Genomic DNA, 27,984 nt, shown 5'->3' with positions numbered 1-27,984 from the left:
TAGGAATCATGACCAGTGGGAGCTGCAGGGGCAGCAGTGTGCACTACACAGAGCCGCCTGGCCATCCCTGCCTGAGCCTACGAGATGCAGGGACATGCCACCTTCGGGAGCCGCTGGAGGTAAGCACCGCCAGGAGCCCGCACCCCCTCCTGTGCCCCAACCCCCTGTCCCAGCCCGGAGCTCCCTCCCGCACCCAAACTCCTTCCCAGAGCTCGCATCCCATCCTGCGCCCCAACCCTAGCCCCGAGCCCCCTCCTTCATCCCAAACCCCTCATTCCCAACCTCAGCCAGAGCCCACATCCCCTCCCGCATCCCAACCCTCTGCTTCATCCCTGAGCCCCCTCCTGCATCCAAATTCCCTCTTAGAGCCTGCACCCGACATCCCCTTCTGCACCCCAACCTCCTACCTCAGCCCTGAGCCCCCTCCTGCACCCAAACTCCCTCCCAGAGCCCGCATCCCCTCCTGCACCCCAACCCTCTGCCTCAGACTGGAGCCCCCTCCCACACTATGAAACCATCTGCCCCACCCTCGAGCCCAGAGCCTACACCCCAGCCCAGTGAAAGTGAGTGAGGGTGGGGGAAAGCGAGTGATGGAGGGAGGAGGGATGGAGTGAGCAGGGGCGGGGCCGCAGAGAAGGGGAGGGGCAGGGGTGTGGCCTAGGGGCAGGGGCGGGGCAGGGGTGTTCAGGTTTGTGTGATTAGACAGTTGGCAACCCTAGGGGTTGGTTGTGCAAGGCTGGTGGTGGGGCGAAGATGCAGCACCCGGGACCGTCCCTTCCTCCTGCTGCTCCGTCAGCACAGCCCCCCACTGCATACCCGCGGGGCCCCGACCAGCCAGTTTCTGGCTGGCGCTGGCTACGAGCTGCGGTGGCTGGTGAGTGCAGGCAGGCACCAGGCAGAGGCTGGTTACGTGTCACCTCTGCTGCCCACCCATCAGCCCTTTACATGCTTCCCCTCTCGCTGTCCTCTCCCTGGTTTGCCGCTTCACCCCCCCACACACACACCAACCCCGCTGCTCCTCCATATCCCCTGCAGTGGGGTACGTCCAGCTCCCAGCGCTGTGTGGAGAACCAGCCCCTGGTCGGAGCGCTCAGCTCACCAGCAGCCTGGCCGGCAGGCTCCTTCCTTCCCCCACTGCCTCTGGCTGGGCCGGCGCCCTGGGAAAGCCCAAGACCCTCCGGCCCATGGCGCTGGCCAGGAGGAGCCAAGCCCTGCGTGTGCACAGCGCTGGCACTGGGCAGCCTCTCCGCCCCTCAGCTAAGCTCTGGAGTTGTGGAGTGAGGAAAGCCTGTTCACACCCGGACCCTGCAGGCTCCACACCACCCTCTTCGTCCGCCCCCCTGCCCTAGGTCGCCCACCCCCCTGCCCTGGGTCCTGCCCCCAGGGAGTGGGGAGCTGCTCTGTCCCCTAGGCACCCTCCCGTGCTGCGCCACCTTTCTGGCCAGGTTCGCTGAAGCCCCTGCAGTCATGCATCCACAATGCACAATGTTTTAACCCCTTCCTGCCTGTGATGTAGCGGGGGGGGGGGAGGGAGGGACAGGAGGTGGCTGGGTTATGTTGCTGGCCAGCAGCTGCCTTTTGACACTGTGCGGGCAGGAAGGGACAAGCTGCTTCCAGCCATACAGGAGAGGTGGGGAAGGGGGAGAGATGAGCTCTGCAGAGACACAGGCCAGGTCATCCCTTCCCCTGTCTTCTCCTCCCCTGCAGCTGGAAGCAGCTCCTGTCCCTTCCCTCCCACCCAATGCTGAAAGGAAAGGCCGCTGCTGGCCACATTCTGGTGTGAACCCTGGCAGAAATCTGGGGGCAGGAGGGGGGCATGTGATCCTGCGTGCCCCCCTACGTGTTGCCTCAGGAAGATGCGGTGCCAGGTACCAGGAGAGGTGGATCCATCCTGGGGGCCCAGCCAGGCATGGAGGGCGGAGAGTGCCAGGCAGGGAGGGTCGGGTCAGTCAGTCACACACACACCTCGTGTGAGAGAAGTGTGCAGGACTGTGTGTGTGTGTGTGTGTCACCCCTTCCTGTGTGAACCCTAAAGCCTTAAAGATAAGAAGGTAAATAAAAAGAATCCAACTACGTGGTATTTCTTTTTAACAGGGGCTCAGTCATGTTAATTTGATGTTAATTTGAACCTCTATACAATTGATTGCCATTGAACTCGCTTGAATACAAGTAATTTTACCAGGTGTCCCATATTCAGCATAGGGAAATATGGTAGCCCTAGGAAGAGCAGCCATGGGGCGGTCCCTGGTAATCCGGAGACAGGCCAGAAGCAGGAAGAGCCCCTGGGAGAGGAGGGAGAGGGACACTGCTGGGAGCGACCTGGTGAGGTAGAGCTGCCACAGGCAGGAGACTGGAGGAGAAACAGGTCTCTGGAAAAGCTGCCAAGCTGGCCAGCTGACCTTCCTGAGCCAGACAGCCAAGGCTGGAGGGGGCTGGAGGCTGAGAGCAAAGGGAGACGTCTGCTGGCTCTCAGAACTGGAGACCTGCACATGTGGTCCAGACTGTGTCCTATCCCAGGTTATACACAGCACCCCATGTGGACCACCCAGAGTCTGTTAGCCTGCTCTGCAGAGGATAGTTGGATTCTCTGGACCAGTGACACTACATCACTCAACATTAGTTCATTGTTATTTGTATTACAAGCTGGGGCCCAATTAAGATTGGACTCCCACTGTGCTAGGCACTGTACGTACACACAGTGAGAAACAGACTCTGCCCTGAAAAGCTTACACTCGAAACAGGCAAAAGATGTATTATCCCTAGTTTGCAGATGGGAAACTGAGACCCAGGGAGATGAAATGACTCACCCAAGGAATCTCTTAGCAGAGCCAGCAATTGAACCTAGATTTTATGAGTTGCAGGCCTGTAACCTTAACCACAAGACCCTCTTTCCCCAATAATACTTGCACTGTAAAGCTGCCATATATGAATCTGAATGTTATCGATAGCTAGCCCCAGGAACTGAAATAACCCCACCTACACATTAACTTCAATGTTGGAAACAGAAGAGCTGACCCTCTCTCCAGAACACCACAGAAGCCAGAGGGATGCGAAGAAGGCTTGTTAGGGCTTGTCTAAATTTAATGGTAACAATCTCAACTCAGGTTTCAGAGTAGCAGCCGTGTTAGTCTGTATTCGCAAAAAGAAAAGGAGTACTTGTGGCACCTTAGAGACTAACAAATTTATTAGAGCATAAGCTTTCGTGAGCTACAGCTCACTTCATCGGATGCATTTGGTGGAAAAAACAGAGGGGAGCCCCTCTGTTTTTTCCACCAAATGCATCCGATGAAGTGAGCTGTAGCTCACGAAAGCTTATGCTCTAATAAATTTGTTAGTCTCTAAGGTGCCACAAGTACTGCTTTTCTCTTTAATCTCAACTCAGGAAGCAATTACATCTAACAGCAGTGGGACAAACATTCAGAAGGAAAGTAAAATATTCACATACCTTGATCCCATATGCTTCAAAAAGTCTCTCCAGTTCCTGAATTAGGAATGAAGGGTGTTAGCCAATGAACATATGTTGGGCATAGCATACACCACATGAATAGATATGATGTGCGTGGATATAATATACATTTAGAAAGAAAGAATGAAAGAACGAACGAAAGAACGGAAGAAAATGTGTTGGGAAGTTATGTTAACTGAATTCTGTTCACCCCTGTCAATTATCCCACAACACTTTGCAAAGACGAAGTCAGCGTCAGCATAGAAAATAGAAAACTTGTCAAAGGCAAACCACGTTAATGTTCTGCCCTGGTACAAGCTGGGGAGGTACTGTCCCGTACCAGTACCTGGAAAACTAGTCTCCAAGATAAGGAAGGTACAGAACAACAAGTTAAGAAACTGCTATGAACTGCTGAATTCTCGTGATGTGCAAAGAAGTTTGGAACTTGTGAACTCATCCTATAAATGCTCCTAGCTGAAATGTCAGGTTTCAGAGTAGCAGCCGTGTTAGTCTGTAATCGCAAAAAGAAAAGGAGTACTTGTGGCACCTTAGAGACTAACAAATTTATTAGAGCATAAGCTTTCGTGAGCTACAGCTCACTTCATCGGATGCATTTGGTGGAAAAAACAGAGGGGAGATTGATATACACACACACAGAGAACATGAAACAATGGGTTTATCATATACACTGTAAGGAGAGTGATCACTTAAGATAAGCCATCACCAGCAGCAGGGGGGGGAAGGAGGAAAACCTTTCATGGTGACAAGCAAGGTAGGCTATTTCCAGTAGTTAACAAGAATATCTGAAAAAAGAAAAGGAGTACTTGTGGCACCTTAGAGACTAACAAATTTATTAGAGCATAAGCTTTCGTGAGCTACAGCTCACTTCATTGGATGCATCTGATGAAGTGAGCTGTAGCTCACGAAAGCTTATGCTCTAATAAATTTGTTAGTCTCTACGGTGCCACAAGTCCTCCTTTTCTTTTTGCGAATACAGACTAACACGGCTGCTACTCTGAAAAGAATATCTGAGGAACAGTGCGGGGTGGGGTGGGGGGGGGGAGAAATAACATGGGGAAATAGTTTTACTTTGTGTAATGACTCATCCATTCCCAGTCTCTATTCAAGCCTAAATTAATTGTATCCAGTTTGCAAATTAATTCCAATTCAGCAGTCTCTCATTGGAGTCTGTTTTTGAAGCTTTTTTGTTGAAGGATAGCCACTCTTAGGTCTGTAATCAAGTGACCAGAGAGATTGAAATGTTCTCCAACTGATTTTTGAATGTTGAATTATAACATTCAAAATTATAAAATAAATTTTATAAAATAAATTTTATAATTTTATAAATTCAAAAAAGAATTATAACAGAGGTTTTCCTCCTTCCCCCCCCCTGCTGCTGGTGATGGCTTATCTTAAGTGATCACTCTCCTTACAGTGTATATGATAAACCCATTGTTTCATGTTCTCTGTGTGTGTATATCAATCTCCCCTCTGTTTTTTCCACCAAATGCTTCCGATGAAGTGAGCTGTAGCTCACGAAAGCTTATGCTCTAATAAATTTGTTAGTCTCTAAGGTGCCACAAGTACTCCTTTTCTTTTAGCTGAAATGTGTCACTCTGGAAGCAAGCCTTCTGTGTAAGGTGAATTCAACCACACCGCATGAGACGGCTTCCCAGAAGCTTGTATCATGTTGAACCTTTTTTCCTGTACTACACGATTCGTGTCTTTTAGCAATAAACCGGACTGATGTTGGTTATTTAGTCTCTTGAGTATTTTTCATAACAAACCAAAGTGCGGTCAAGCAATTGACTACACAATTTACCACCAAGGGAATAACTCAAGTATAACTTCCATAGATGAGCAGTGATAAGCCCCTAGATACTGATGGCCGGATTCTGCTCTCATGGAAGCTTTGCAATTGGCTTGGACAGGCATAACATCAGACCTTGCATCATAGGACTAGTGTAGGTGCAGAGTTTTTACATGCGTGGGCCGATCGGCTCTTTCAGCAGTGAATGTCCGATTGGGTTCTTATTAACAGGCCACAATGACTGGATACATAATGTGGTTAACAAGAAACACCACTTCCCAAAGTAGGGAACCATACACTCCTCCTCCCTGTCACCTGCGTGAAAATGCTGTATGAGAAGAGATTGTGTCCTTGGGTCAGCTGGGCCAGGAGACCACTCTTATATACTATGGTAATAGGCAGCATTGGAAAGAAACCGACTGGTAGAGACAATCCAGTACTCAGCGTTTAGTGAAAACCTTGATGGAGATTAATGATAATTAATCATGTTTATTATGGTGGTGCCTAAAGGCCAACCAAAAATGGCAACCCATTGTGCTAGGTGCTGTAAAACCATGTGCCTTGCATTGTGCCCTGATGGATCCCTGTCGGGAGTAAATGCCAGAGCCCTACTGGGCATGCCCTACATCAGATCCAGGGCTGTAATCCTGGGAGGCTGAAACCCTAAGCATCCCATTGTTTGCAACTTCTGCAGTGGGAGGAAGGTGATCTCTGAGATACAGTAACCAGGTACTTTCAGAGCATTTAGGGCCACAGACCATGGCCAAGCCTTCGATTTACACCAGAATGTTCACTGGTTCAGAACTGAGATGGAAGCACAGGTGTGATGTGCTCTTGTCTGTCTACCCTAGCTAGAAGGTAGATGTTCTGCACATATGTAAGCTTCCAGCTGACTCTCAAGGGTAGCCCCAAGTGATGCAACGATTGCTTAGCTGAGAGTTGACCAACGCACACCTGATGAGAGTGAGATCAACACCCCAGAGTAAAGGTTGGAATCTGTCAGCCACAGAGGCAATGAAACATTTCTAGCCTTTGCTATGCCTGAGAATCCAACAGATCCTAACCAGTGACCCCCATTCTGTGTTCCAGACTGCTCAGCGGAGCTGTACGGCAGGGATCCACATTTATAGCTGCCTGTTAGTTCATACTAAATTTCACAAGGAATCTCTCTACAGAGCTGCAGCAGTGACCCACACAGCACCCATCCTGGTTAATGTCACTAACCTGGATCCTACCGGAAAGCCAAACAATTTCATTTTACTGCAGCAATGAGGTAAGATTTATGACTAGCTCAGCAGTGTCTTGCTCTACACGGGCTTTTTTAGGATTTTGTCTCTGAATCCCCTTACCTGGGGGAAAGGGGGGGGGGACTCAGAGACCCAGAGACAGAGAGACACAGTGAGAGAAACAGGGATGGAGAGACAGTGTATCAATATTAAAATTTTCCACTTTTTTATTTACCTTGATCTCCACTCCTTTGCCGGGTGGACCTGGATCTCCCTTTAAAAACAAACAAACAAACAAACAAACAAACAAACAACAGCTGGTTAACAAGAGCATTAGCCCAAAGAAATGCAGTGACAGGAGCACTGAATAGTGGCCAGAGCCAAGGTTTGGCAGTCAGGTTTCCTGGGTTCTAATCCTGACTCTGCCAGTGACTTGTTGTCTGACCATGGCAAGTCACTTTGAATATGTCTGCACTTTGAGCTGGTCGTGTGCAGATAGACATATGGCTATACTCTATTTTTATCATGCTGGCACGGGTATGCCTTCTTGAGATAGAAATCACACTCCCAGCGTGAAGGGGCGACATGCCTTTAGTTTCAATGCCCCAATCTGTAAAAGTGGGGCAATGACTTAACTACCTTGCAATGGGGATGAGAGGCTCCAGTTAATGTTTGTAAAGGTCTTTGAAATCCTCCAATGAACTTGGCAGCTAGTCCCCGTTCACTAGGCCCCACCTGAACCAGAGCCTCAGACATGAATACCCTTCAACTTGAAGGAAGCTTGGATTCGTGTCAGAACATTGGGCTGATCTGCAGGTGTTCGGTCCACTGGAGCATACACCTCAGACAGCGAAACCTTTGGATGATCAGCCAGTTCCACACTGCACTTTGCCTAATTCAATCTGTGATAAAGTGCGTGAGTGATGTTGGGATAACTGGGCATCCGATGAGCTGTAGCTCACGAAAGCTTATGCTCAAATAAATTTGTTAGTCTCTAAGGTGCCACAAGTACTCCTTTTCTTTTTGGGCCTACAAAGTTACCCAAACGGTGAGCTGCACTGTAAGTAGGCCCATCAGATGTCACAATAATGTATAACTACAAATGTTGATGGGAAAAGGGATGAAAGGGAGACATAACAAATTCGTCCAAACAAAAAGGCCTAATATAACTCAAAGGCTGTGGTAAGAGCATGTCTGGTACACCAGTAAATGTGGGACCAGAAATTAATGAACCAATAAAGAGGGGGTGGCTATTCCATTCATCACTCCCTTTTTGGGTCCTTAAAAGAGGAGACTCTGGGGTGGAAACGGGCCACTGGTGCTAGCTTCACCATCATGACCCCCCCCCACCATCTCCTGGGACCCCGGAACTTCTTCATCCTAATCCTGAGAGATGTCCTGACCAGGCCGAGCCAGAGAGAGGGACCCAGATGACAACGCCACCTTTGCTGGCTACAGCTGGATCCCAACCGCCACCTGGGATGAAACAGGATCAGACTTTAACAGCAGCAGCAGCTCCAGCCTATCTCAACTGACTTACTCCCTTTTCCCCAAAAGGACCATCATCACCAGCTCTGATTCCACCTAAGAGACTGTAGGAAAAGGGAGTTTTTCCTTCTAAAAACTCTCTCCTCCTAAAGGCAATGGGAACAAGGGAGGTTGTTAAAATAAAAGCTTCAGTCAATATTTCACATTGCAAATGCTTTACCAGTTTTTCCTTCTTTTCTTAGTCTTTCACAAAGGTGAAAAGGATTGTTAACGGCGTGTTTGCCATCGTCAAAGCAGGCTGAGGTCTCTGTACAACAAATGCCGAACCTTAGTGCTGTTTAAGGTTGGACAGTGACTGAGCTATGTAAATACTTCTGGGTCCAGCCATTCCATCCAAATGAACAAACAGCACAAGAAATTTTTACTGGTACATAAGCAAGTCGAACTATCATTATTTCCAGTTTTATTAGCATGAGCACTATTACCGTGATATATAACAAAAGGCTGATACCTGCTGTATTGATGCTCTGCAGACCTTCCTTGCTGTTGTGTATAAATCTAGAACAACACCTGAGTGATTCGCTGTAGCTAGAAAGGCACTTGGAGACAGGACACCTCGGTTCTCTTTTTAATTCCGTCACTGATTCATTGTCTGACCACACTCAGGTCATAGACCAACAGTTTCAAACGTGGCCACGTTTTCCCAAGTACCCACAGGCCCCCCCGAAGACTTTTTTCAGATCAGAGCCACACTTCCATTGCTCTGGGCCTCAGTTTCTCCCAGGTGTGAAATTGGTGTTCCAATGACGTTGATGGCAGTTTGGCACATGGAGCAAGTGCAGGACATGTGATAAATTCAGAGCAGAGGATTTTACCAGTGACAGGTAGATGAGGCCCACATCCAACCCACTCACGTTATGTCAACACTACAAGCGAGGGGTGTGATTTCCTTGCTTGTGCACATGTATTTGCACTAGTGCTCATCGAGTTAGCATGAGTGTAAATAGCAGTGTCACCGCCATAGCACAGTTAATGGCAGAGGAGGCCTGGCTGCCTCCACCAGTTTCAGGCAGGGAAATCACATCCCAACCCATAGTGTAGACATAGCCTGATAGTATCAGTGGTCCTCCCCAGAGAATGAAAGTGTGTCATGTTCCCTGCGCAGATGTGAAAGAACCAAGGGATGCCGGACATAACCTATTCAATGCTAGGACCTTTGCCAATGCAATGTTAGTGCTTCCCAGTTAGATTTGCAGGAGTCAGACATTTTGAAAGTCAGAGCTCCAACAGCAACATTATGGTAGCTCAGGATCATCCCAAACACCCATTGACTAAGCCTCCCAAGACCAGTGGGAAGTGGATATGTTAACTATCGTCCTTCACATTTCACCCTTGGGGGTAAACTGAGTCACGTTAAGGGTCAGAGCCAGGATTAGAACCCAGATCTCCTCACTCCAAGTCTCATCCTGGGACCATGCCACCGCCCCTTTAATATATTAAACTGCAGGTTTAATTAGAAAAAACAATCCTAGGAAATATTGCACGTGTGCAGGGCAGATGAGTCAACATTGCAACAGGAGCTTTGAACTTTGCAGCCACTGAATTGGCAGCAGGGCAGCACAGTGTCTGGACACAGGGCTGAGAGCCCACATGGGCTTTTGGTCAACATTCTCTCCAAGGGGAAAAGGGGCTCGAAGGTGAGGGGTTGAATTCCATGTCTGATGGGCTTCATTACACTGAAATCTGGTTTCTGCCTCTACAGATTCCGGTGGAATGAAGGGCACCAGCAAGCCATGGACTGGGGTGGCCTCCACCACTTAACACATTTCCATAGGAGAGAAAATAATCCAAGAGGCTCCAGAGACCACCCAGATGGTTACACCACTCCAAGAAAGTATTGGCTTGAGAGCCATGGGACCTGGGTAATCATGTGACTTTGGCAATTCCCTTCGCCATTTGGCCCCCCTGTATTCCCACCCCGGGGCTCAGCATATTTACCTCTTGAATGTTTGCAAAGAGCTATATCAGTGCAGAGAATTAAGGCCAGCCATTAGCAGAGGTGGGGAAAGAATTGAGGAGCACTTGGACCCTGGCCTTTTGCTTAACCCACTAAGCCATGATGGGTTTGCCCTGGCGTACACCTACTCATTCCTCCTGCTCTTTAAAGAGCCTCCAGTTTGATTCTATTGACAGAAAATGGCTGCTAAATTCACTTGTCTTCAGATTCCAGATCCATCCCCTTACACACACACACACACACACACACACACACACACACACGTCAGCAATTAGACTCTGTCTCCAATTGTCTTGACTCTACAATTTCAAAGCACTGCCTAGAGCACGGCACCTAGAGTTTTTTCCCCTTTTTTCCTCAACTGCGGCAATATGTAGCATCAATAAAGTACCTGACAGTGTGGTGTGCTCTAAAGCTTTTTTAGCTGCAGTTTCTCTTTGGGAAGACCTGCATGACTCACTCCTAGTCCAGCGACGTGGCAGCAAGGTGAATATCCTGAACTCATGGCAATACATACCTCACAGCACAGTGCCGGTGTGTATGCTCTGTCCATGGATGGGCATGAATATATTTTTGTGCCAATCAGTTTCTATGTACAAATAATTCATTTTTCCATTTTGAACAAACAATTCTCCCGCAGACAGGGGCACGGTTCCCTTGATGATGATGTATTACAGAAGTGTCAAGGGCAAGCCCCCCCCACGACCCCCCACTGTGCTAGCACAGTACAAACAAGTACAAAACACAGTCCCTCCCGCAAAGAATTCACAATCTAGAATTATGACATTAGAAGATGTTACCTTTTCCCCTTTTGTCCCCTTTTCTGACATGTTATCCAGCTTGGCAAGGGGAAGAAAAAGGCACAAAATCAGTATTGAATGTTTCAGAAACAGATGCACCAGAATGTAACATCCATGGTTAAGAAGTAGAACCTGAAACTTACTAGATTAGTTGACGCGCTTCAACAAGGATAAATATGGTACAGAATGTGATATTCTCTATCTATTTATTTATTAGTATTCTAAAACCATGGTTTATAAGAAGATCATTTAAGTAATGTTGATTATATGTAGAAAACAAGGCTAGAAAAGTAACATACCAGAGTCCCACCTGCAGGCCCTGGGAGACTATCCAGCCCCTTAAAATACAATATAAAGGTAGATTTGACCTCATGGTTCCCATGTTCCAAAGGGACATTATCTCCACAACTAAAATATGACAGTAAGGAGTAATTTCTGAATGCTGCCACTGCCCCTATTCCTGAGGACCAAAGCGTAGGCCCCCCACCAGCATTGCTGGTCCCAAGCTGGTTATAATTCAGGCTATGAAAGAGTTCCCACTAAATGGCCTGGTGCTGACAGAATCTAGGCACAGTGGGCTGCCCCTTCCCAGCTGATCACAGCTGTCCAGCAGAAATGGGGTGTGTATATGAAGAGTTTTGCGCAGCTTGGAGTCAACTGGCCACCGAGAAAATGGCGCTCTAGGGTTAGGCAAAAATGGGTTAAATCCAGTTCTATTAAATTTCCAGCGGAGTGGCCCAGTATTTATATTTGGGGGTCGTCAGGTTGGATGATAATGATTCTTTATGAACTGTATTGTGGTAGCAGATGAATATGTATGTTAAATGCTAAAAGCACCAGGCTGCCCCAAGCAGCAGATCCCATGGTCAGGTGGCAAAGCAAAGATCCACCATACAAGTACGTGTCCTGCAAAGTCCTATGCAGTTGGTAACTTTACGCATGCAAATAGCTCCTTTGGTCTCTATCTGACTCCTCATCTGCATGAAGTTATGCCAGTGCAGAGATCTTGGCATGATCCAGGCCCGGGTCTGGCCAGGACTTTAACGGCTTAGCTCAAAAGCTCTCTCTGTTTAAACCCAAGCTTTTGGGGCAAAGCACATAAGAGATCTGACCCAATTGTCCGTCCACCTGCAAGCCCAACAAAAACACTCGCCCCCAGACTCCCACACTTACCCTGGGACCTGGAGGGCCTCTCTCTCCTTTCACGCCTGTATCCCCTGGATCTCCCTGTAACCCAGCAGGAATGGGTTAGCTCTCTCTCTTTGGCACTGCAACATGACTGATAAAGCAATGCAGGTATCTGGGGAGAGCTTTGGTTTAATACTTTGTTGTTAGCCATGGGAATGGAACAAACTCTCAGGACTATTGCTTAAGACTCTTGTTCTCCTGGGGTCCCTCCAGAACCACCCTTTCCTAGTCCGCAAGGAAACAACCACTACCACAAATGCACAGCAAATGTTAGCATGCACCTGATGCTGTGGCAGGTCCACCCCCTTGATGGGCAAGTTGCCTCTCCCTGTCCCCTGCTGCACAGAGGGTGAAGATGCCAGAAAATGAGGACGATTTACAATTTTTGCTAAACCCTGTGATTTCAAGTCATATTTTATCTCCACTCAGTTGGGAGACTTTCCTTGGCAAAATGGCTGCTCTGGTTAATACCTGGCCCAAACTCTCCTCCCGAATAGGTCAGATCGGATGCTGCATGTGGTGATGTGGGTGGTGCATGAAAGAGGCTGGATTCTTTGCTGTTTGTTTCTCTGAGCGGAGGAATGGTACAGAAAAATGGCACAAAGCAAAGAACACATGGTGTTCCATGTCTCTCAGCCACTACATTGACATTTTCTGAAGGGTGCTGATCTTTATTAGAGGCCTTCCATGCATCTTGCAGCCATTCTACTGTGATCAATTGTCTGACTGCACCGCACGAATCCTTGAAAGATGCTACTCAAAACACACCTGGATATGGCTATCTTACCCTAGACAAAGATGCAAAGCAGTGAATTGTTTGTCAGAGCTGGCATAAACAAACAAGTGATTTTTCTCCCCCTTTAATGAGAAGCCAGTTGCCTTAGCCCCAATTCAGCAAAGTGCTCAAGCATGTGCTTAACTTTAAGCATGTGAATGATCCTATCCCCATTTGGCAAAGCACTTAGGACAATGGGAGTTAGGCACCTAAATACCCTTAAAAATCTGGCCCTTAAACACATGCTTAATTCCAAGTACCTGCCTGAGTCCCATTGACTTCAATGAATGTTTTGCTGAATCGGGGCTTGAGTGTTTATTCCTGTCTGCCCTGCAGAACCCACACAGCTCTGGAAAGAGGGTTGGAGTCCATTCTGCCTCTTGTGTCAACAACATGACCAGCTACGTTCCATTTGCAGCTCCTTTGTTACTGGCAAAGTGAACAGGAGAACTCAGTTTGCTTTTCCGAGTTCAGCGTTTCAGATCCCAAGTTGAATTTTGTGGATTTTGACTTGCAAAAGTCAACCTGAGTGGAAAAGACTTGATCTGGAAGTCAGGAAGTCAAAGAGTAAGTCAAGACTGCAATCACAGCACCTGTGATTGCTCAGGTCCCAGAGGAGCGAAGGTGCAGCAGTGCGGGCTAGTCCTGCGAATAATTACCCAGGCTTCCAGGTGGGCTTGTATGGCTCGCACTGACGTGCATGCTGAGGCAGCTTCCCTCCTCCAGTACCTGAGCTAGCTACATTACAGCTACCTTGGGTTTGTCTACTCGAGCTGGGTGGGATTGCAGGGTAGCTGTGCCCTTTGTTACACAGAAGTGTAGGGTTATGTGCCCCTCATATCTGGAAACGTTTGAGGTCAATTCTATCATCTCTATTTCATAGAATTTCTTAATTTTTTTAACTTTGCAACTGTTCACAGTTTATTTAAAACTTTAAAATTTTTTGTTGTTGTTGGAGAGTAAAACACTCCCATGCAAAACAACTACACAACCAGTCTTAGAGGACAGTCATCTCAACGTGCCATTGCTTCTCCAGCAAGGGAGAGACTTTACCTTATTGCCTTTGTTGGTGATGCTATTATCCAGAGATGACACCTACACCAGATGGAGGAAAGACAGGTCACAAAGTGTTGTTGGTCCCAATTAGGAACAAATCTCCGATGAGCAACATCATCTCTGCGTGCCTTCCTTCTGGTTCTGATACACCCCCGTGGCACACGGATCAATTAACTCACTTTCTTTCCTCCTCTAAAAATTAGCCCTTAATCTGAGCTGCAATATTTGGATCCAAACCTTCTGGGTCTTTGAATCGGGGGGCTAGAGAGCATCTTCATACAATGAGCTGTAGAGATATGAGCCAGCTGTGAAGTTTGGGTCTGCAGCTGCACTTATACAAAGCTTGAAGTGTTTAGTCTGACCCATTACAGAGATTGGGGCCTACAGCAAATCCAATATCCAAACTTCCCCCGAGCTCAGGGATGTTCAGATTTAGGATTTTGTTTGGGCCCCTCTCTGCTGTTGACTCAACTTTTGCCCTTGTTTAGATAGTTTAGTTGTTTGCACTGAATAAACAGCCACATGACTGCACGGTTTAGAACGAGCTCCTTCCCCTCTGAATTAGAAGACGATATTCTTGGGGCACTGGGTGTGGTGGTCATTGTGCTAGCACAGGGCAGACTGGGGCGAGAGAGCCACAGGAGTCAAGCCTCTTGCCCTTCCAACAGGAGCTGGGAATTGCTAGCCTACTAGGCAGCGTAGACTGTACTGTGCTCCCCACCGCCATCCCCGGTGGCATTACAATTTCGAGGGGACAGTACTTCACTAAGGCCTGGTCTACACTGGGGGGGGGGGGGGAAATCGATCTAAGTTACACAACTTCAGCTACATGAATAACGTAGCTGAAGTCGACGTACTTAGATCTACTCACCGCAGTGTCTTCACTGCAGCGAGTCAATGGCTGATGCTCCCCCGTCGACTCCACCTGCGCCTCTCGCTCCGGTGGAGTACTGGAATCAACGGGACAGCGCTCGGGGGTCGATTTATCGTGTCTAGACTAGACGCGAGAAATCGACGCCCGCTGGATCGATCGCTGCCCGCCCTGGTATGTCTACACTACTCCTAAGGATATGTCTATACTACCCGCCAGATCGGCGGGCAGCAATCGATCCAGCAGGGATCGATTTATCGTGTCTAGTCTAGACGCGATAAATCGACCCCCGAGCGCTCTCCCGTCAACTCCGGTACTCCACCAGGGCGAGAGGCGCCGGTGGAGTCGACGGGGGAGCATCAGCTGTCAACTCACCGCAGTGAAGACACCACGGTGAGTCGGTCTAAGTACATCGACTTCAACCACGTTATTCATGTAGCTGAAGTTGCATAGCTTAGATCGATCCCTCCCTCCCCCCCAGTATAGACCAGGCCTAAGAGGTGCATGAGCAGTAAGAGAATGGGAGAGAAAGGCAAGGATGATAAGGCTGGGGCAACCAAAGGTCTTGTGAGATAGGCAAGAGCCTCCATGGCATATCCCCACAGGTACTGATTTAGTTAAGCTCCTGATTAGCTTTAAGTACATGCTTAAACCATTGAAGTCGAGCATGTGCTTAAATCTCATTGACTTCAGTGGAACTAAAGCATGTACTTAAAGTTAGCCATGTGCTTTCTGGAATAGGTATGGCATTAAGCATGTACTCATATGTTTTCCTGAATCAGGTCCGGAAGGACTGCTGTTATACACACACATGCATGCACACATGCGCTGAATGAATTGCTGTGATATATTCGCTGCAACAGCGGGACTGTGGTCTCCACTACCGCGACTCTGGCCTCTCGTGGCAGGCACTAGGTACAGGCCACTACCCATGAGTAACCTCAGTGCCGTTGCAGACTCACAGCACAGCTGCCTGCCAAGGAATAGGAGCCCCCCCTCCCGTTGCCAGGACAATGTACCCCTTCCGCCCTAGTTCCCCTTCCCTCCCACCACACTCTGGAAAAGGAGTATTACTCACAATGCTTCCAGGTGACCCAGGCGGCCCAGGCTTCCCCTGCAGAGACACAACACCCCCCATCCCCCAAAAAGGCAAGTGGTGAAAGTCAGCATGTCAGACCCTGAGCTGGACTCTCTCTCATGCAAGGTTAAAAAGGAGAACGTGCAAACCTACAGCTTCACCCTTGTCTCCCTTCTCTCCGGCGACTCCCTGGGAGGAGGAGAGAGAGGCAACGTGAGAACTGGCCTTGGGTGGGACAAAGTCAAAGCAGCTCCACCACCCACACCCCCTGCCTCAGGCCAGCTCAACGCAAACTAAGTCTCAGCATCGAACAGGCTGAAAACACAAGTAACTCTTCCTCAGAGGTGGGCAGAGGAGATTTCACACACTCGCGTGGTGTGCACACCAGGGGTGCCCATGGCAGAATCCTGCCTTATGTCTTGTGCGTCCGCCCAAGTTATTCAAACTGGTTCCACCCCTTCCTGCTGGGGAGCAGCCCTTCAACGCCAGGCCTGCCACGCTACATCACACACAGGGAGGGAGCTTGCAGCCTTTGAAGCAGCAGAGTTATGGGGGCATCTCTTTTGCCAGCTACAGTATTGTCTCCCAAGCTCCCACTCCTTCCACCACGCCTTCGATGACTGACTTACATTCTGTCCCGGTTTTCCCATCTCGCCTTTGATCCCCTGTTCTCCACGATGTCCCGGAAGCCCGAAAGGTCCCTGCAAAATGATTCAAAGAAACAATCATGAGTGAAGCAAGAGAGTGATCTTCGCACACACCAGCCCAATGGGCGTTCCAGAACCTGACCAGCAGCACAGAAAGTGCAGAAGACTTCACCCTAAGCACCCGCCTGATCTCCCTGTGGTTTTCATTTGGGAGGGGACTCTTTGTGCACGTAAATTCCAATGCTGCTGACACGTGCTGGACTGAGAGCCCTGGGCTGGGAACCACCAAACTCATTGCACAGATCTCTTTTTTCCTCCTCACTAATTCCCTTCTATAACTGCTCGGACATGGAAACATAGTGCCTGAAGGATGCCACTGAAGCACTGAAAGATCCCATTCACCGTGGAACGAATCATTACCCGGATTCCTCTCTCTCCTGGCTCCCCTGGGGCGCCTGCTTCTCCCTAAAGGAAAGAAGGACAATTTTTTTTAAAGCCTGCTTAGCAGCCTCAGGTAAATGGGTGTGTCAGGCTTCCCCAGCACTTGGGACATTCATTGTTACTTATGCCTGCAGAAGCCAGTTCAAATGGAGAGAGAGTCAAGCCCACTTGTGTGGCCAGTGGCTTTGAATGAGGCCAGTCTCTTTCTCCAGCAGCCACCAGACGAGCAGGCAATGATAAAGATGGAGTGGGTTGTCAGAGGTGCAATAAATGGGGGTGACATTTCAGAGGGTGCCTGGAGCTGGAGTAAATAGGATCAGATGTTGCAGGGAGATGTCAGAGTTGCAATAATGCTAGTAGAGGTGGGGGGATGTTGACAATTCTCCACCAGTCCCCAATGGGATTTGGGGAAAGTCTCCTGCTTTCCACCTCCTCAGCCTTAACAAGCGGGTGACCGTTCCCGGGGCCAGTCCCACCCCCCAGAACTTGAAGAACCATCCCAGAAGGAAAAAGGTTCTGAAGTCCCGTTTGACTGGTCGGTTGCAGTCTCTAACTCTGGCAGGTGAAATCGAACCCAGAAGGAAAACCTACCCAGAGTTGGAGCCAGTTTGGGGGACATTTCAATAACTTGGGTTGGTTGAGCCAGGCTGAACCAAATGCAACCTGACCTCCACACCTCTCATCTGAATCAAAGCTCCCAAAATGGGAAAACAAGAGGGTCCTTTCGGACGACGAGGGAGTTGCATTGGAACAGCTTCACATTAATATTTATCAGGAAGTTCCGCATTCTACTGCAGACTACAGCAGAGAGAGCTCAATCATCTCCCTGACTATGGGAAAGCACAGAATTCCCATTATGCTACCTTGGTCCCCAGGTTCCCTTTCTGCCCTGGTTATCCCTAGAACATAACACAAAGTGTCAGGTTAAAGTTCAGTTCGTGACCAGTTTTGTTATTCTGAATTTCCCAGTCGGATTAAAGTGCCTGGCTTGGCTCTGATCTTACTGTTGCCAGTGTAAACCAGGAGTAACTCCTCTGAAGTCAGTGACATTACTCTAGTGTAACCTGAGATGAGGAGCAGGGCTCTTTCCTTTAATCCTTTTCTTCTTGGATTAGTACATACAAGGGATACTTGGGCTCTATTCTGTCACAGAACATTGTGATAGCAACTCCAATGATGGAAAGACTCTTGGATGTGCAAACTCCTTAAACTAAAGGAGCGTGGCCATTGGCTGTCATTAGTAAAGAGTCTTATCTGAGGCCTGTAATGAAACTCTTGGGTGATTGCCTGTGTTCCCTCTAAGCTGCGCGGTTGGGCGGCCGCCCAGGAGAGATTCAAGTGCCACGCACTTGATTAGCAGAGCTGCGCACATCCAACAGCATGCGTTCAGGTGCCCCTCCCCTCGCTGCTTTGCAGCCATGTTGCTCCTGCAGCTGCTCCCGGGGACCCTCCCGCTGGCTGTGCAAAGCAGGGGGCGAAAGGGGGTACTGATGTTAGGGTTTTCCCTGAACCCCATCTCCACAGAGCATGGAAGAGGGGCCAGCCTGGCTCAGAACTCGAGAGCAGGAGAGAGCTGGTGTGGTCTGAGATCTGAACCAGCCTTCCGGGTGACTGAGTGTCTGTCTTAAAGAGACAGCCATGGTCTCTGAGACTTCCCCAGCAGCCAGCTCACACAGTCTCTGTCTCTTTCTCTCTCTCTCTCACACACACACACACACACACACACACACACACACACACTCTCTCTCGCTCTCTCCCCCGCTCCCCACTGCCCATGTACCCCATCTCCGCAGAGTGGGGGAGGGGAGACAGGGCTCAGGAGAGCTTTCAGTGAGTGCCTTAAAGAGACAGTGCACAGCGTCTTTCAGAAACTTTCCCAGCAGCCAGCACACATACTGTCTCTGTGTCTCACACACACAGAGTCTCCATCACACACACACACACACACTCTCTCTCTCTCTCTCTCACACACACACACACACACACACACACACACACACACAGTCTCTGTATCTTTCACACTCACCTCCCAACACATTATTGTATTATTGTTGTTATTACTTTTGGTACTTCCTGCAATGCACATATATTCTCTGTAATTTTATTCTTTCAAAGTGCTGTTATTTTAGTTTTTTGACTGGTCTGTGCTTTTAATAATTTTTATTTTTCTTACACTTAAGTTTAATTCTTTGAGTGCATCATCATCACACCAAGATGTCATGGTGCAGTGTAAAGTTGTCACGAGTTGATGATATGTCATCATGATGCGATGTCAAGATGTTGCAACACAAAGGCCATGGTGCAACACATTTGTCCCACTTTAGCTGAAGTTAAAGAGCCCATGCACTCTGATTGGCAGAGCTCTGTCCAGATGTGTACCCTAGAATGCCCGGGACATAGCCATGTTGCTGAAGGGTGCGTCTTCTCACCAGCTGGGACAGAGCAGAGCTGTATTTTGCTTGAGTTGCTTATTAGCCCAGGATTGTATCTGAATTTCATGTAGTGCAACAGGTCACAGACTGAGCCATTTCACCTAATTATTACAGGTTCCCGTCTCCCATGCCCAAAACAAAACTGACACCCACCAGTTCCTTCCACATAAACCACTCCCCCCTTGTCAGATGGTAGCAAGGAGCCATTTTTAATTCGGAAGCTTCTTTTTTCCTTTTGTATTTAAGAAAACGGTGCAGTTCAGCAAATTGTACCGACATGACCGGTCTTATTGGGCCATTAGTTTCTACTTACATCTTTACCTCTTAGTCCGGTCTCTCCTGGTTTCCCAGGTATTCCTGGTTCACCTTTCTCTCCCCTTGGACCCATTTCCCCCTGGAGATAAACAGTGAACACAACTGTTGTTTTCTTCTACTGCATTTTGTACCCTTGGTGGTCTAGGCTGCTGTGTGATGTAGGTGTCTCTTTCTCTCTGCATGGCAGCTGTGTTTAGGGAAGTGAAACAGGCCCAGCTCATGCTGTTTGGCATCTAAACATCTCACCTGCGTAGGGTTTGTAAAAGAGGCATTCTATATTCATTCGTATCATTGCCCCCCACTATCACCACGTCCCCTTTGTAGGCCATGCTGGAGCCCTATGCAAAAGTAACAGTATGAACCAAAGGCTGTGACCTGGAGTAGGCCGGGCTTCGGCACAATAGCAACGCACCAGGTGTCAGCTAACGATGTTAGCACATTCCTGTCTGGAAAGGACGGTACAAAACCATACAGCTCTCTCAAGTAACCATGTAAACACATTCTTAAGGGATAGTACAAGAACACATCGACCCCTCATAAGGTAAGGAGGGAATGACAGGATAATGGATGAGGATATTTTGTTCTAACTAGCAGGTACAAGGACAAAGGTGCTAGCTAACAACATCTGGAGAGTAATACATAACTCGTTTGTATCGCTATATAAAAAGACAGGTTTCAGAGTAGCAGCCGTGTTAGTCTGTACTCGCAAAAAGAAAAGGAGTACTTGTGGCACCTTCGAGACTAACAAATTTATTTGAGCATAAGCTTTCATGAGCTGTAGCTGTAGCTCACGAAAGCTTATGCTCAAATAAATTTGTTAGTCTCGAAGGTGCCACAAGTACTCCTTTTCTTTTTGTATAAAAAGAGAAGTCAGAAAAGGAGCATCTTTGTGCTAGCCAAGGTGACAGGACCCTGGTGTCCTGATTGAGCTGGTCCCATTGTTGCGGGCATACAGGTTTGAATGTACCTGTAACCACGGAGCCAGGGTGCTAGTACTATGCTGGCCCAGCGCCTTCACCACTGAACCGAGCCTGCAGCTGTTCTTTATGAGTAACAACGAGGTTTGCTGAATCAGTACGCTGCATTCCCAGCCAGTGCAGCTACCATCGGAGCTCCAAGACTGAGCAGCCGTAACAACTCTCCACAGCACTAACAACATCCTTCCTCACCCAAACACCCTTCTCCTCTCTCCACTGGCTCCCCCACTTCTCCACCACATTGAGTTAAAACCTCTTGGCCTCACCTTTGCACTTTCACTCTGGCCTACATCTCCCAGTCATGTAGGTGCACCCTTCCCCTAGCACCCATCCCAAAGCAGCCCATGGTTTTTGTGCCATGTTTGGTGAAGGACCAGTCTCCCAAATTTCCAGTCTCCAGTCTCCAAAATTCCCCTTCAACAAAGTCTAGGGAACACCATGAGAGCAATATCATCGTTAAGCAGATCTTCTGCCCGAGGACCCAGATTGACAGAGGCACTTTGGTGGGGGAGGCCAGCTGCCTGAGTATCTTTGTGAATCTGCATCTAGGCTGTTTTCCATGCCCTTGTCCACCGGTCTGGCACTTGGCAAAGAGACACAGAGGTATTTTTGAAGCTACCTTTAGAAGATATTTCAAACTGTCCCTCTATGTCTCCAGAAGGGGTGGAAAGTGGGTTACATTGGGATCGTGGTCTCTCTAGGTTTCTGCACACCCAGAAATGGCCTGGACACCTTCCTACTGGGGTGTTAGGGTTAAGCAAGGGAGAGTACAAAGAGGCAGTTTTAGTCTGTCGTCTTGCAGTGTGCAGGGCCCCAGCTCTGCTGAATGGAGATTCCAGCAGAGCCACAACTTGCCTTGAAGCCTCTTTAATCATTACAGCTTCCCCGCCCCATGAATGTTCACTCTAATCCCACTTTAACGGCATCGCTTTTTATGTTGCAAAACCCAACTGACCAAAGTCCATTTGGGCGATACAAGCAACAGTTGTGATTTTGCACTGCACACTCTGCAGTCTGTGCTCACTCACCTTTGGGCCAGGTTTGCCGGATAAACCTACATTCCCCTGCAGAGAAATCAGACTGTAAGTCACTTGGCAAGAACAATACCCGAAGACGTCACTGAGTTCTGATCTCATAACCCTAGCAAAACACTATCAGCAGCAGATACAACTCACACTAGTAATTCCCAAGACACCCTGGGCATGCAGGCACGGTGGCCCACATTTTTAGACCTAGCTAGTGATTTTGGGTACCCACCCTGAGACACATTAAAGGATGTGTTGGAAAGCGCTAAGCACCCGCTCTCTGAAATTAAGGCCCCGGAAAGTGTCGCAATTTGAGCTCTCTGAAATGACAGTCACAATTTAAAACCTTGACCTAAGTGTGCCCAAGTCTGCCAATTGGTGGCCAGGCTCTAAAATGGCTGCTCTGCAGCTTGGCATACAATGTGTGTGTATGTCTTTGAATTGCAGTCGCCAACACCAAGTAGGGCACTTAGGGTATCTAAGCAGCAGTTCTGCCTGGTGAGCCAAAGCGGCATCTTCCCTTGGCTGAACTGTTAGAAGCTGTTCTAAGCTGCCTTTTGCACCTCTTCAAGGTGCCACACTGTGCAGCTTCCTGCTCTTTGCTTATGCTCTGTTAACTGCTGGACTAATATGCTGTCATGTGGAGAGGAGGGAGAAAGCACGTTTTTTTAATAGCAAGGGCTTTGATTGTCTACATTGCTGTGTTTCATAATAGCCAGAGTCCTAGAGTTTAAGGCCAGAACGGACCTGACAGATCATGTAGTCTGACCTCCTGTATATGACAGGCCACCACTCAGCCACTCCCCACACCCAGCCCAACAGTGCCACAGCCCTCAGGACACTAAACGGTGGTGTGCCACAGGCAGAGAACAGGAGGGACTGTGGTACAGCATGCCCGAGGTACCTGCAATGGCAGGGACCTGATCAAGTAATAGATTCCGGTGGTGCCCCAAGGGACCCTGGATCTGCACTACAGGGGGAGTTCACCCAGGCTACAACCCCATCACCTTTGCTCTGCAGTCCCACACCCTGGGGTGAGCTGCCCTGCGGGCTCTGTAGACTGTTTAAGGTGCATCTTTTTTGTATCAGAAGCTACTGGATTAATTTGCTAATGACAGGCCATATGGGGTGAGGCCAGATTTCGCTCTCAGTGCAGCCCCGCTAATGTCACATTGATTTCAGTGCAGCTGCCCAGAGGTAATGGAGCAGAATCGAGCTCAGGATCTATTGTTTTCCATCCTTTCCCCTCTCAGTTCCCATTCATCACATGGCCCCCACTCACCCTTTCGCCCATGTCCCCCTTCAATCCCGGTTGACCTGGAATGCCAAAACCTGGACTTCCCTGGGGGGAGATCAATGAACACAAATTCATCAAATTCACCATGCTGCTTGCAATGAAACGTAGTGATTATTTTGCCCTCTTCCCTTTTCCTGCATCCCTAGGAAGACCGAGATGAGACTGTCTCTCCCACTGGGCATCAGCAGCGTTCAGCAACATGCAGGAATCCAGACTGGGGCTCGGCAGCCAGCATGGAGGTTTTCAGGAGGAGGCAGTTCTCATGGAAAAGTCCTTAGCTCTTTTGGGCTAGTATCCACATTGAACAAGTCACATCTGGGGTCAAACGCTGTTGCTAGAATTCTGATCAGTGAATGGAGTGAGTGCCTCACTCTTGTTTCACCATCGTCACACCAGCTGCCTGTCCAACTCTGCGTTAGCATCACCCTTCTGCTCTCAACCTACTAAAGCCCTTGAGAATTCCCCTCCCTGAGCACCAGCTGGAGGTTGCCTGCCCCTGCTCCTGGTGTCACCCTGCTTCAGTAACAAGTCATGCAGCGTGTCCATTGCTTCAGCCATTTCTCTTCCCGCTCTCTTGAGCCCATCCACACGGGGTTCAGAGATACTGACCTACTTCCAGTTCATACTATAATTACCAGGGGCTGACTGCAGACAGTGTTCTTTGTGCTACACAAGACACAAAGGGAGACACTGTCCTACCCCCAGACAGCTTCCAACTCAACAGACAAGCCTCTGCATTTAGGGCCAGACAGAAAAGAGGCATCTCCCACCTGATGCATTTCCAGCCAAGAGAGGTAAGAAGTGAGAGGAGACATGTATTGCTGGGCCTCAGGGTCTCATTGTCACCCTCCTGCCTTACAACATATCTATCTCAAAGCCTTTGGTCTCAGAGTGCCACTGCAAACATCGGGGGCTACCATGCATGGACCATGAACACCAGTCTGGCTTAAAGAGAAGCTCAATCCACACTGTGGCCTTCTTCGTGGAGACCCACAATATACAACTTGAACCAACAAAGGAATGGAAAGTTTCCAGTGCCACAAGCACGGCCTTTACCTTCTCTCCTTTAACTCCTTGTTTTCCTTTGTTTCCCTCTGGTCCTGTGGGGCCGATGGGTCCAATATCCCCCTAAGTGTGAAGAAGTCACACAGTTAGTCACATGTCCTAGCCAGGGCTTGCCCTTCCTGTGTGGCTGCTGGAATCCAGTTTTCAATCCACTCCGAAGACTACTTTCTTTGAGAAATCTACCCATTTATCTTCGGGGATCTACCCTTTTATCCTGCTGCCCATCACCGTAGTATCTGGGGGCCTACTATGTAAAATCAATATCTCTAGTTAAGTCCCTAGTGGATTTCATGGAGTCCTTAGCTGTGGAAACCTGTGTAACAGGGGAAGGAATTAATGGAGTTAGCCAGACTTTGCTCTCACTTATACCGGTTTAACTCCATTGGAGCAACTCCTAATTCACACTGGTGTAAATGCGATGAGAATCTGTCCCGGGAGTTGTCTGCTAAGAAGCTTCAAAAGAGACTGGTATTTTAACCAACAAAAATGATAAAAGGTCAGAAGAATAGGACGTATGAGGCAAGGAGAAGGCTAAGGATCTCGCAGACCCCTCTGCCAGCGCACCACAGAATGGAATGAAATGTTTTGAGACTCAGACAGCAACCAAGAGAGTATTGCTAAGTCCCATAATGGGAGGTGGGTCTCATGAGAGGATCTATCTCTTATAGGAGTGCCCCACAGAATGGAAACGGTTGGAGAACAATGGGGATAAATGCACTGGGCACGCTCAAGCCTGAAGAAAAGCAAAGCAGCAGTTTGTCATGTTGTAAAGGGGTAGGGGGTGTTAGGAAGAGTAGTTGAGGGATATATTAGTACTAGCCAGGAGGGCTGCAGTAGGGAAAATGGAGCCTAAGTTCTGTAGTTCTAAGTCTGGCAATGAGCTGCTAAGGCAGAGGTCCACAGACTTTTCAGGGTTGCACCCAATCCAGGAGCCGGGGCTGGGAGTGGGGCCACAGCTCCGGGGGGAGAGAGGAGGGAGGATGCTGACGGGCGTAAGGGGGCTGAGACTGGGGCCACAGCTGGAGGCGGGTCTGGGGCCGGGGCCAGGAATGGAGCCAGGGCTGGGGCCAGGAATGGAGCCGCAGCCGGGGCTGGAAGCAGAGCCCTGTCTGGGGGCTGAGGCTGGGGGCACGTCTGGGATTGGGAGTGAAGCCCCAACCAGGAGCCGGGGCTGGGAGTGGGGCCACAGCTCTGGGGTGGGGTGGGGGGTGAAGGATGCTGACAGGGGTAAGGGGGCTGAGGCTGGGGCCACAGCTGGGACCGGGAGCAGAGCCCCAGCCTGGGGCAGGGCTGGGTGCGGGGCCAGGTGCTGTGGCTGGGGGCAGGGCCAGAGCAGAGCTGGAGGCAGAGCAGAGCTAGGTGGTGCTTCTGCCCTGCCCCACATGGGGGCTGGCTGGGGCCACGCCATGCCCCCCCAAACTAAGCGGGGCACACCCCACAGTTTGGGGACCACTGTGCTAAGGGAAGTTCCAGAGTTAGAACATTTCAGATCCAACACATCCATAAGGGTGACGGGGGGAAGGGAAATTAAATCAATCCTGCCATCACGGCTAATGCAGTAGGTGGTCTCTTCCACCTCGAAGAAGTCCTTGGATTTTGGAAACTGAGTTTACTCTAGCAATGTCAACACCTCTCCACTCTAGACAGAGTCCAGATTCTGTCTCGGGCACTGGATCTGTGCCTTACTAACCTCCTTAACCAGTTCCCCAAGATCTAAGCCTTTTCCACAAGCTGACACTGGAAACAGAATGACTGGAAGCAAATTTACATCTGCCATGTGGCTAGACCAGGGGTCGGTAACCTTTCAGAAGTGGTGTGCCGAGTCTTCATTTAGTCACTCTAATTTAAACTAAACTTTTGTTGTATGTAAAGTAAATAAGGTTTTTAAAACGTTTAAGAAGCTTCGTTTAAAATTAAATAAAAATGCAGAGCCCCCCGGACTGGTGGCCAGGACCCAGGCAGTGTGAGTGCCACTGAAAATCAGCTAGTGTGCCACCTCTGGCACATATGCCATAGGTGCCTACCCCTCAGCTAGATGTTACGTGAGTGTTTAAATTGGCTTGCATATAAACAAAAGAAAGATTAATGGGGCAGAATCATCGGTGCTGATCATGTGTTGTTACACCCACACCTTGAATACAGCTTCTATATGAGGAGAGACCAAAACAACTGGAACTGTTCCACTTAGAAAAGAGACTATAGGGGGATATGCTACAGGTCTATAAAAATGATGAAGGGTGTAGGGAAAGTGAATAAGGAAGTGTTATTTACTCTGTCACACAACACACAACCAAGGGGCCACCTAATGAAATTAATCAGCAGTAGCTTTAAAACAAACATAAGTACTTCTTCACACAACACACAGTCAACCTGTGGAACTCATTGCCAGGGGACGTTGTGAAGGCCAAAACTATAACTGGGTTAAAAAAAAGAATTCGATAAGTTCATGGAGGATAGGTCCATCAATGGCTATTAGCCAAGATGGTCAGGGTCATAACACCATGCTCTGGTTGTCCCTTAGCCTCTGACTGCCAGAAGCTGGGACTGGACACTAGGGGATGGATCACTCAATAATTGCCCTGCTCTGTTCAGTCTCTCTGAAGCATCTGGCCTTGGACACTGTCAGAGAAAGGATACTGGCTAAATGGACCACTGGTCTGACCTAGTATGAGAGTTCTTATGTTCCAATCTCTGTTCACTTGAGCTTTGTCATTTCATGAGACCAGGTCTCCGTATAGCCCAGGAATCTCAGTGAGTAACATGGTACTCAGCCCTAGTCTTCTTAGGCAGAGGTCTCATGCAAGTTTAACATTCTGCTGCTTAGTTAACTTACTCTGGCACCCTTCTTGCCTGGAGGTCCAACAACCTAGGAGAAAAGGAAGCCACATAAGTGTCCTCTTTATTTAGAGGGATGGATTTCCTTGCCATAGATGGATATTAGAATCATGGAATCATAAAATATCAGGGTTGGAAGAGACCTCAGGAGGTCATCTAGTCCATCCCCCTGCTCAAAGCAGGACCAACCCCAACTAAATCATCCCAGCCAGGGCTTTGTCAAGCCGGGCCTTAAAAACCTTGAAGAATGGAGATTCCACCACCTCCCTAGGTAACCCATTCCAGTGCTTCACCACCCTCCTAGTGAAACAGTGTTTCCTAATATCCAACCTAAACCTCCCCCACTGCAACTTGAGACCATTGCTCCTTGTTCTGTCATCTGCCACCACTGAGAACAGCCAAGCTCCATCCTCTTTGGAACCCCCCTTCAGGCAGTTGAAGGCTGCTATCAAATCCCCCCTCACTCTTCTCTTCTGGAGTCTAAATAAGCCCAGTTCTCTCTGCCATATTCAGATCATGTTACACTGGGGTTTTATGGAGGTGGAGAGGGGAGAATGTCAGGGGGACACAACTCAAGTTTCAAAGCAAAATAAGCTCACAGTCTACTTCCATTACTCCATTACCCTATAGGACCTTGTACCCTGTGTTTGAATGGCAAAAGCCGACTCCTATATTGTATCCAACCCCAGAAAGGACTATAGGCCTGGTCCAAAAACCATTGAAAGACTCCCATTTATTTCAATGGGCTTTGGATCAGGGCCTCTGTAAGCCCAAGTGTGGGATCCAGAAGTAATTCACCTTCAGGGCAGCGGAGCCAGTTAACTGGTCAAGATTTACCCAAAACAGCCCAAGGACTTTAATTACACCAGGGCTGAGCCTCAATGGTTCCAGCAGGCCTCAGTATCTCTCAGAATAAATTTAAGTGCCCTCGTAGTGCCAAAATCAGCCCTGTGCTAACTCTCATAACAGGAGATCAGATTAAATGGACAGAATTAGACTACAAAATCTCTGGGGCCAAGATTGTCTTTCTAGCACCAGTCTCAATGCGGCCCCAGTCTTGATCAGGGCCTTCCAGGAAATAGCATATTACAGAAGAAATAGCAGTCATCACTAATGTGGAACTGGCTTTCAGAATTCCATCACCAAGGAGCCTGGTTTTCAGAAGTCAGTGCACCCCATGAATCCAGTTGACTTTA

The 27,984-nt window shown here is 48.8% G+C and overlaps 2 protein-coding genes across 2 annotated transcripts in view; both read right to left on the bottom strand.

The window, feature by feature from the left end:
- LOC119844306 (collagen alpha-1(VII) chain-like) overlaps positions 1-6,996 on the bottom strand; it is a 114,866-nt gene extending 107,870 nt beyond the window's left edge. Inside the window, exons 1-2 of the mRNA XM_043499227.1 lie at positions 6,717-6,996; positions 3,446-3,481 (exon numbers count right to left, since the gene is read on the bottom strand). Of these exons, the coding sequence (XP_043355162.1) occupies positions 3,446-3,481; positions 6,717-6,815 (135 nt within the window). The 5' untranslated portion in view covers positions 6,816-6,996. The remainder of the gene's footprint in view (positions 1-3,445; positions 3,482-6,716) is intronic.
- A 937-nt stretch (positions 6,997-7,933) lies between these two features.
- Positions 7,934-27,984, bottom strand: part of LOC119860385 (collagen alpha-1(I) chain-like) — a 35,199-nt gene continuing 15,148 nt past the window's right edge. Inside the window, exons 14-27 of the mRNA XM_043508456.1 lie at positions 26,787-26,819; positions 23,945-24,016; positions 22,874-22,933; positions 21,595-21,630; positions 19,588-19,668; positions 16,822-16,866; positions 16,384-16,455; positions 15,908-15,943; positions 15,755-15,790; positions 13,803-13,844; positions 11,960-12,013; positions 11,086-11,124; positions 10,787-10,825; positions 7,934-7,957 (exon numbers count right to left, since the gene is read on the bottom strand). Coding sequence (XP_043364391.1) covers positions 7,934-7,957; positions 10,787-10,825; positions 11,086-11,124; positions 11,960-12,013; positions 13,803-13,844; positions 15,755-15,790; positions 15,908-15,943; positions 16,384-16,455; positions 16,822-16,866; positions 19,588-19,668; positions 21,595-21,630; positions 22,874-22,933; positions 23,945-24,016; positions 26,787-26,819 — 669 coding nt within the window. The remainder of the gene's footprint in view (positions 7,958-10,786; positions 10,826-11,085; positions 11,125-11,959; positions 12,014-13,802; positions 13,845-15,754; positions 15,791-15,907; positions 15,944-16,383; positions 16,456-16,821; positions 16,867-19,587; positions 19,669-21,594; positions 21,631-22,873; positions 22,934-23,944; positions 24,017-26,786; positions 26,820-27,984) is intronic.

The sequence above is a fragment of the Dermochelys coriacea genome, chromosome 1 (assembly GCF_009764565.3).
Source record: "Dermochelys coriacea isolate rDerCor1 chromosome 1, rDerCor1.pri.v4, whole genome shotgun sequence".
In the NCBI taxonomy this organism is placed as follows: domain Eukaryota; kingdom Metazoa; phylum Chordata; order Testudines; family Dermochelyidae; genus Dermochelys; species Dermochelys coriacea.
This window is presented reverse-complemented; position numbering and strand designations above follow the sequence as displayed.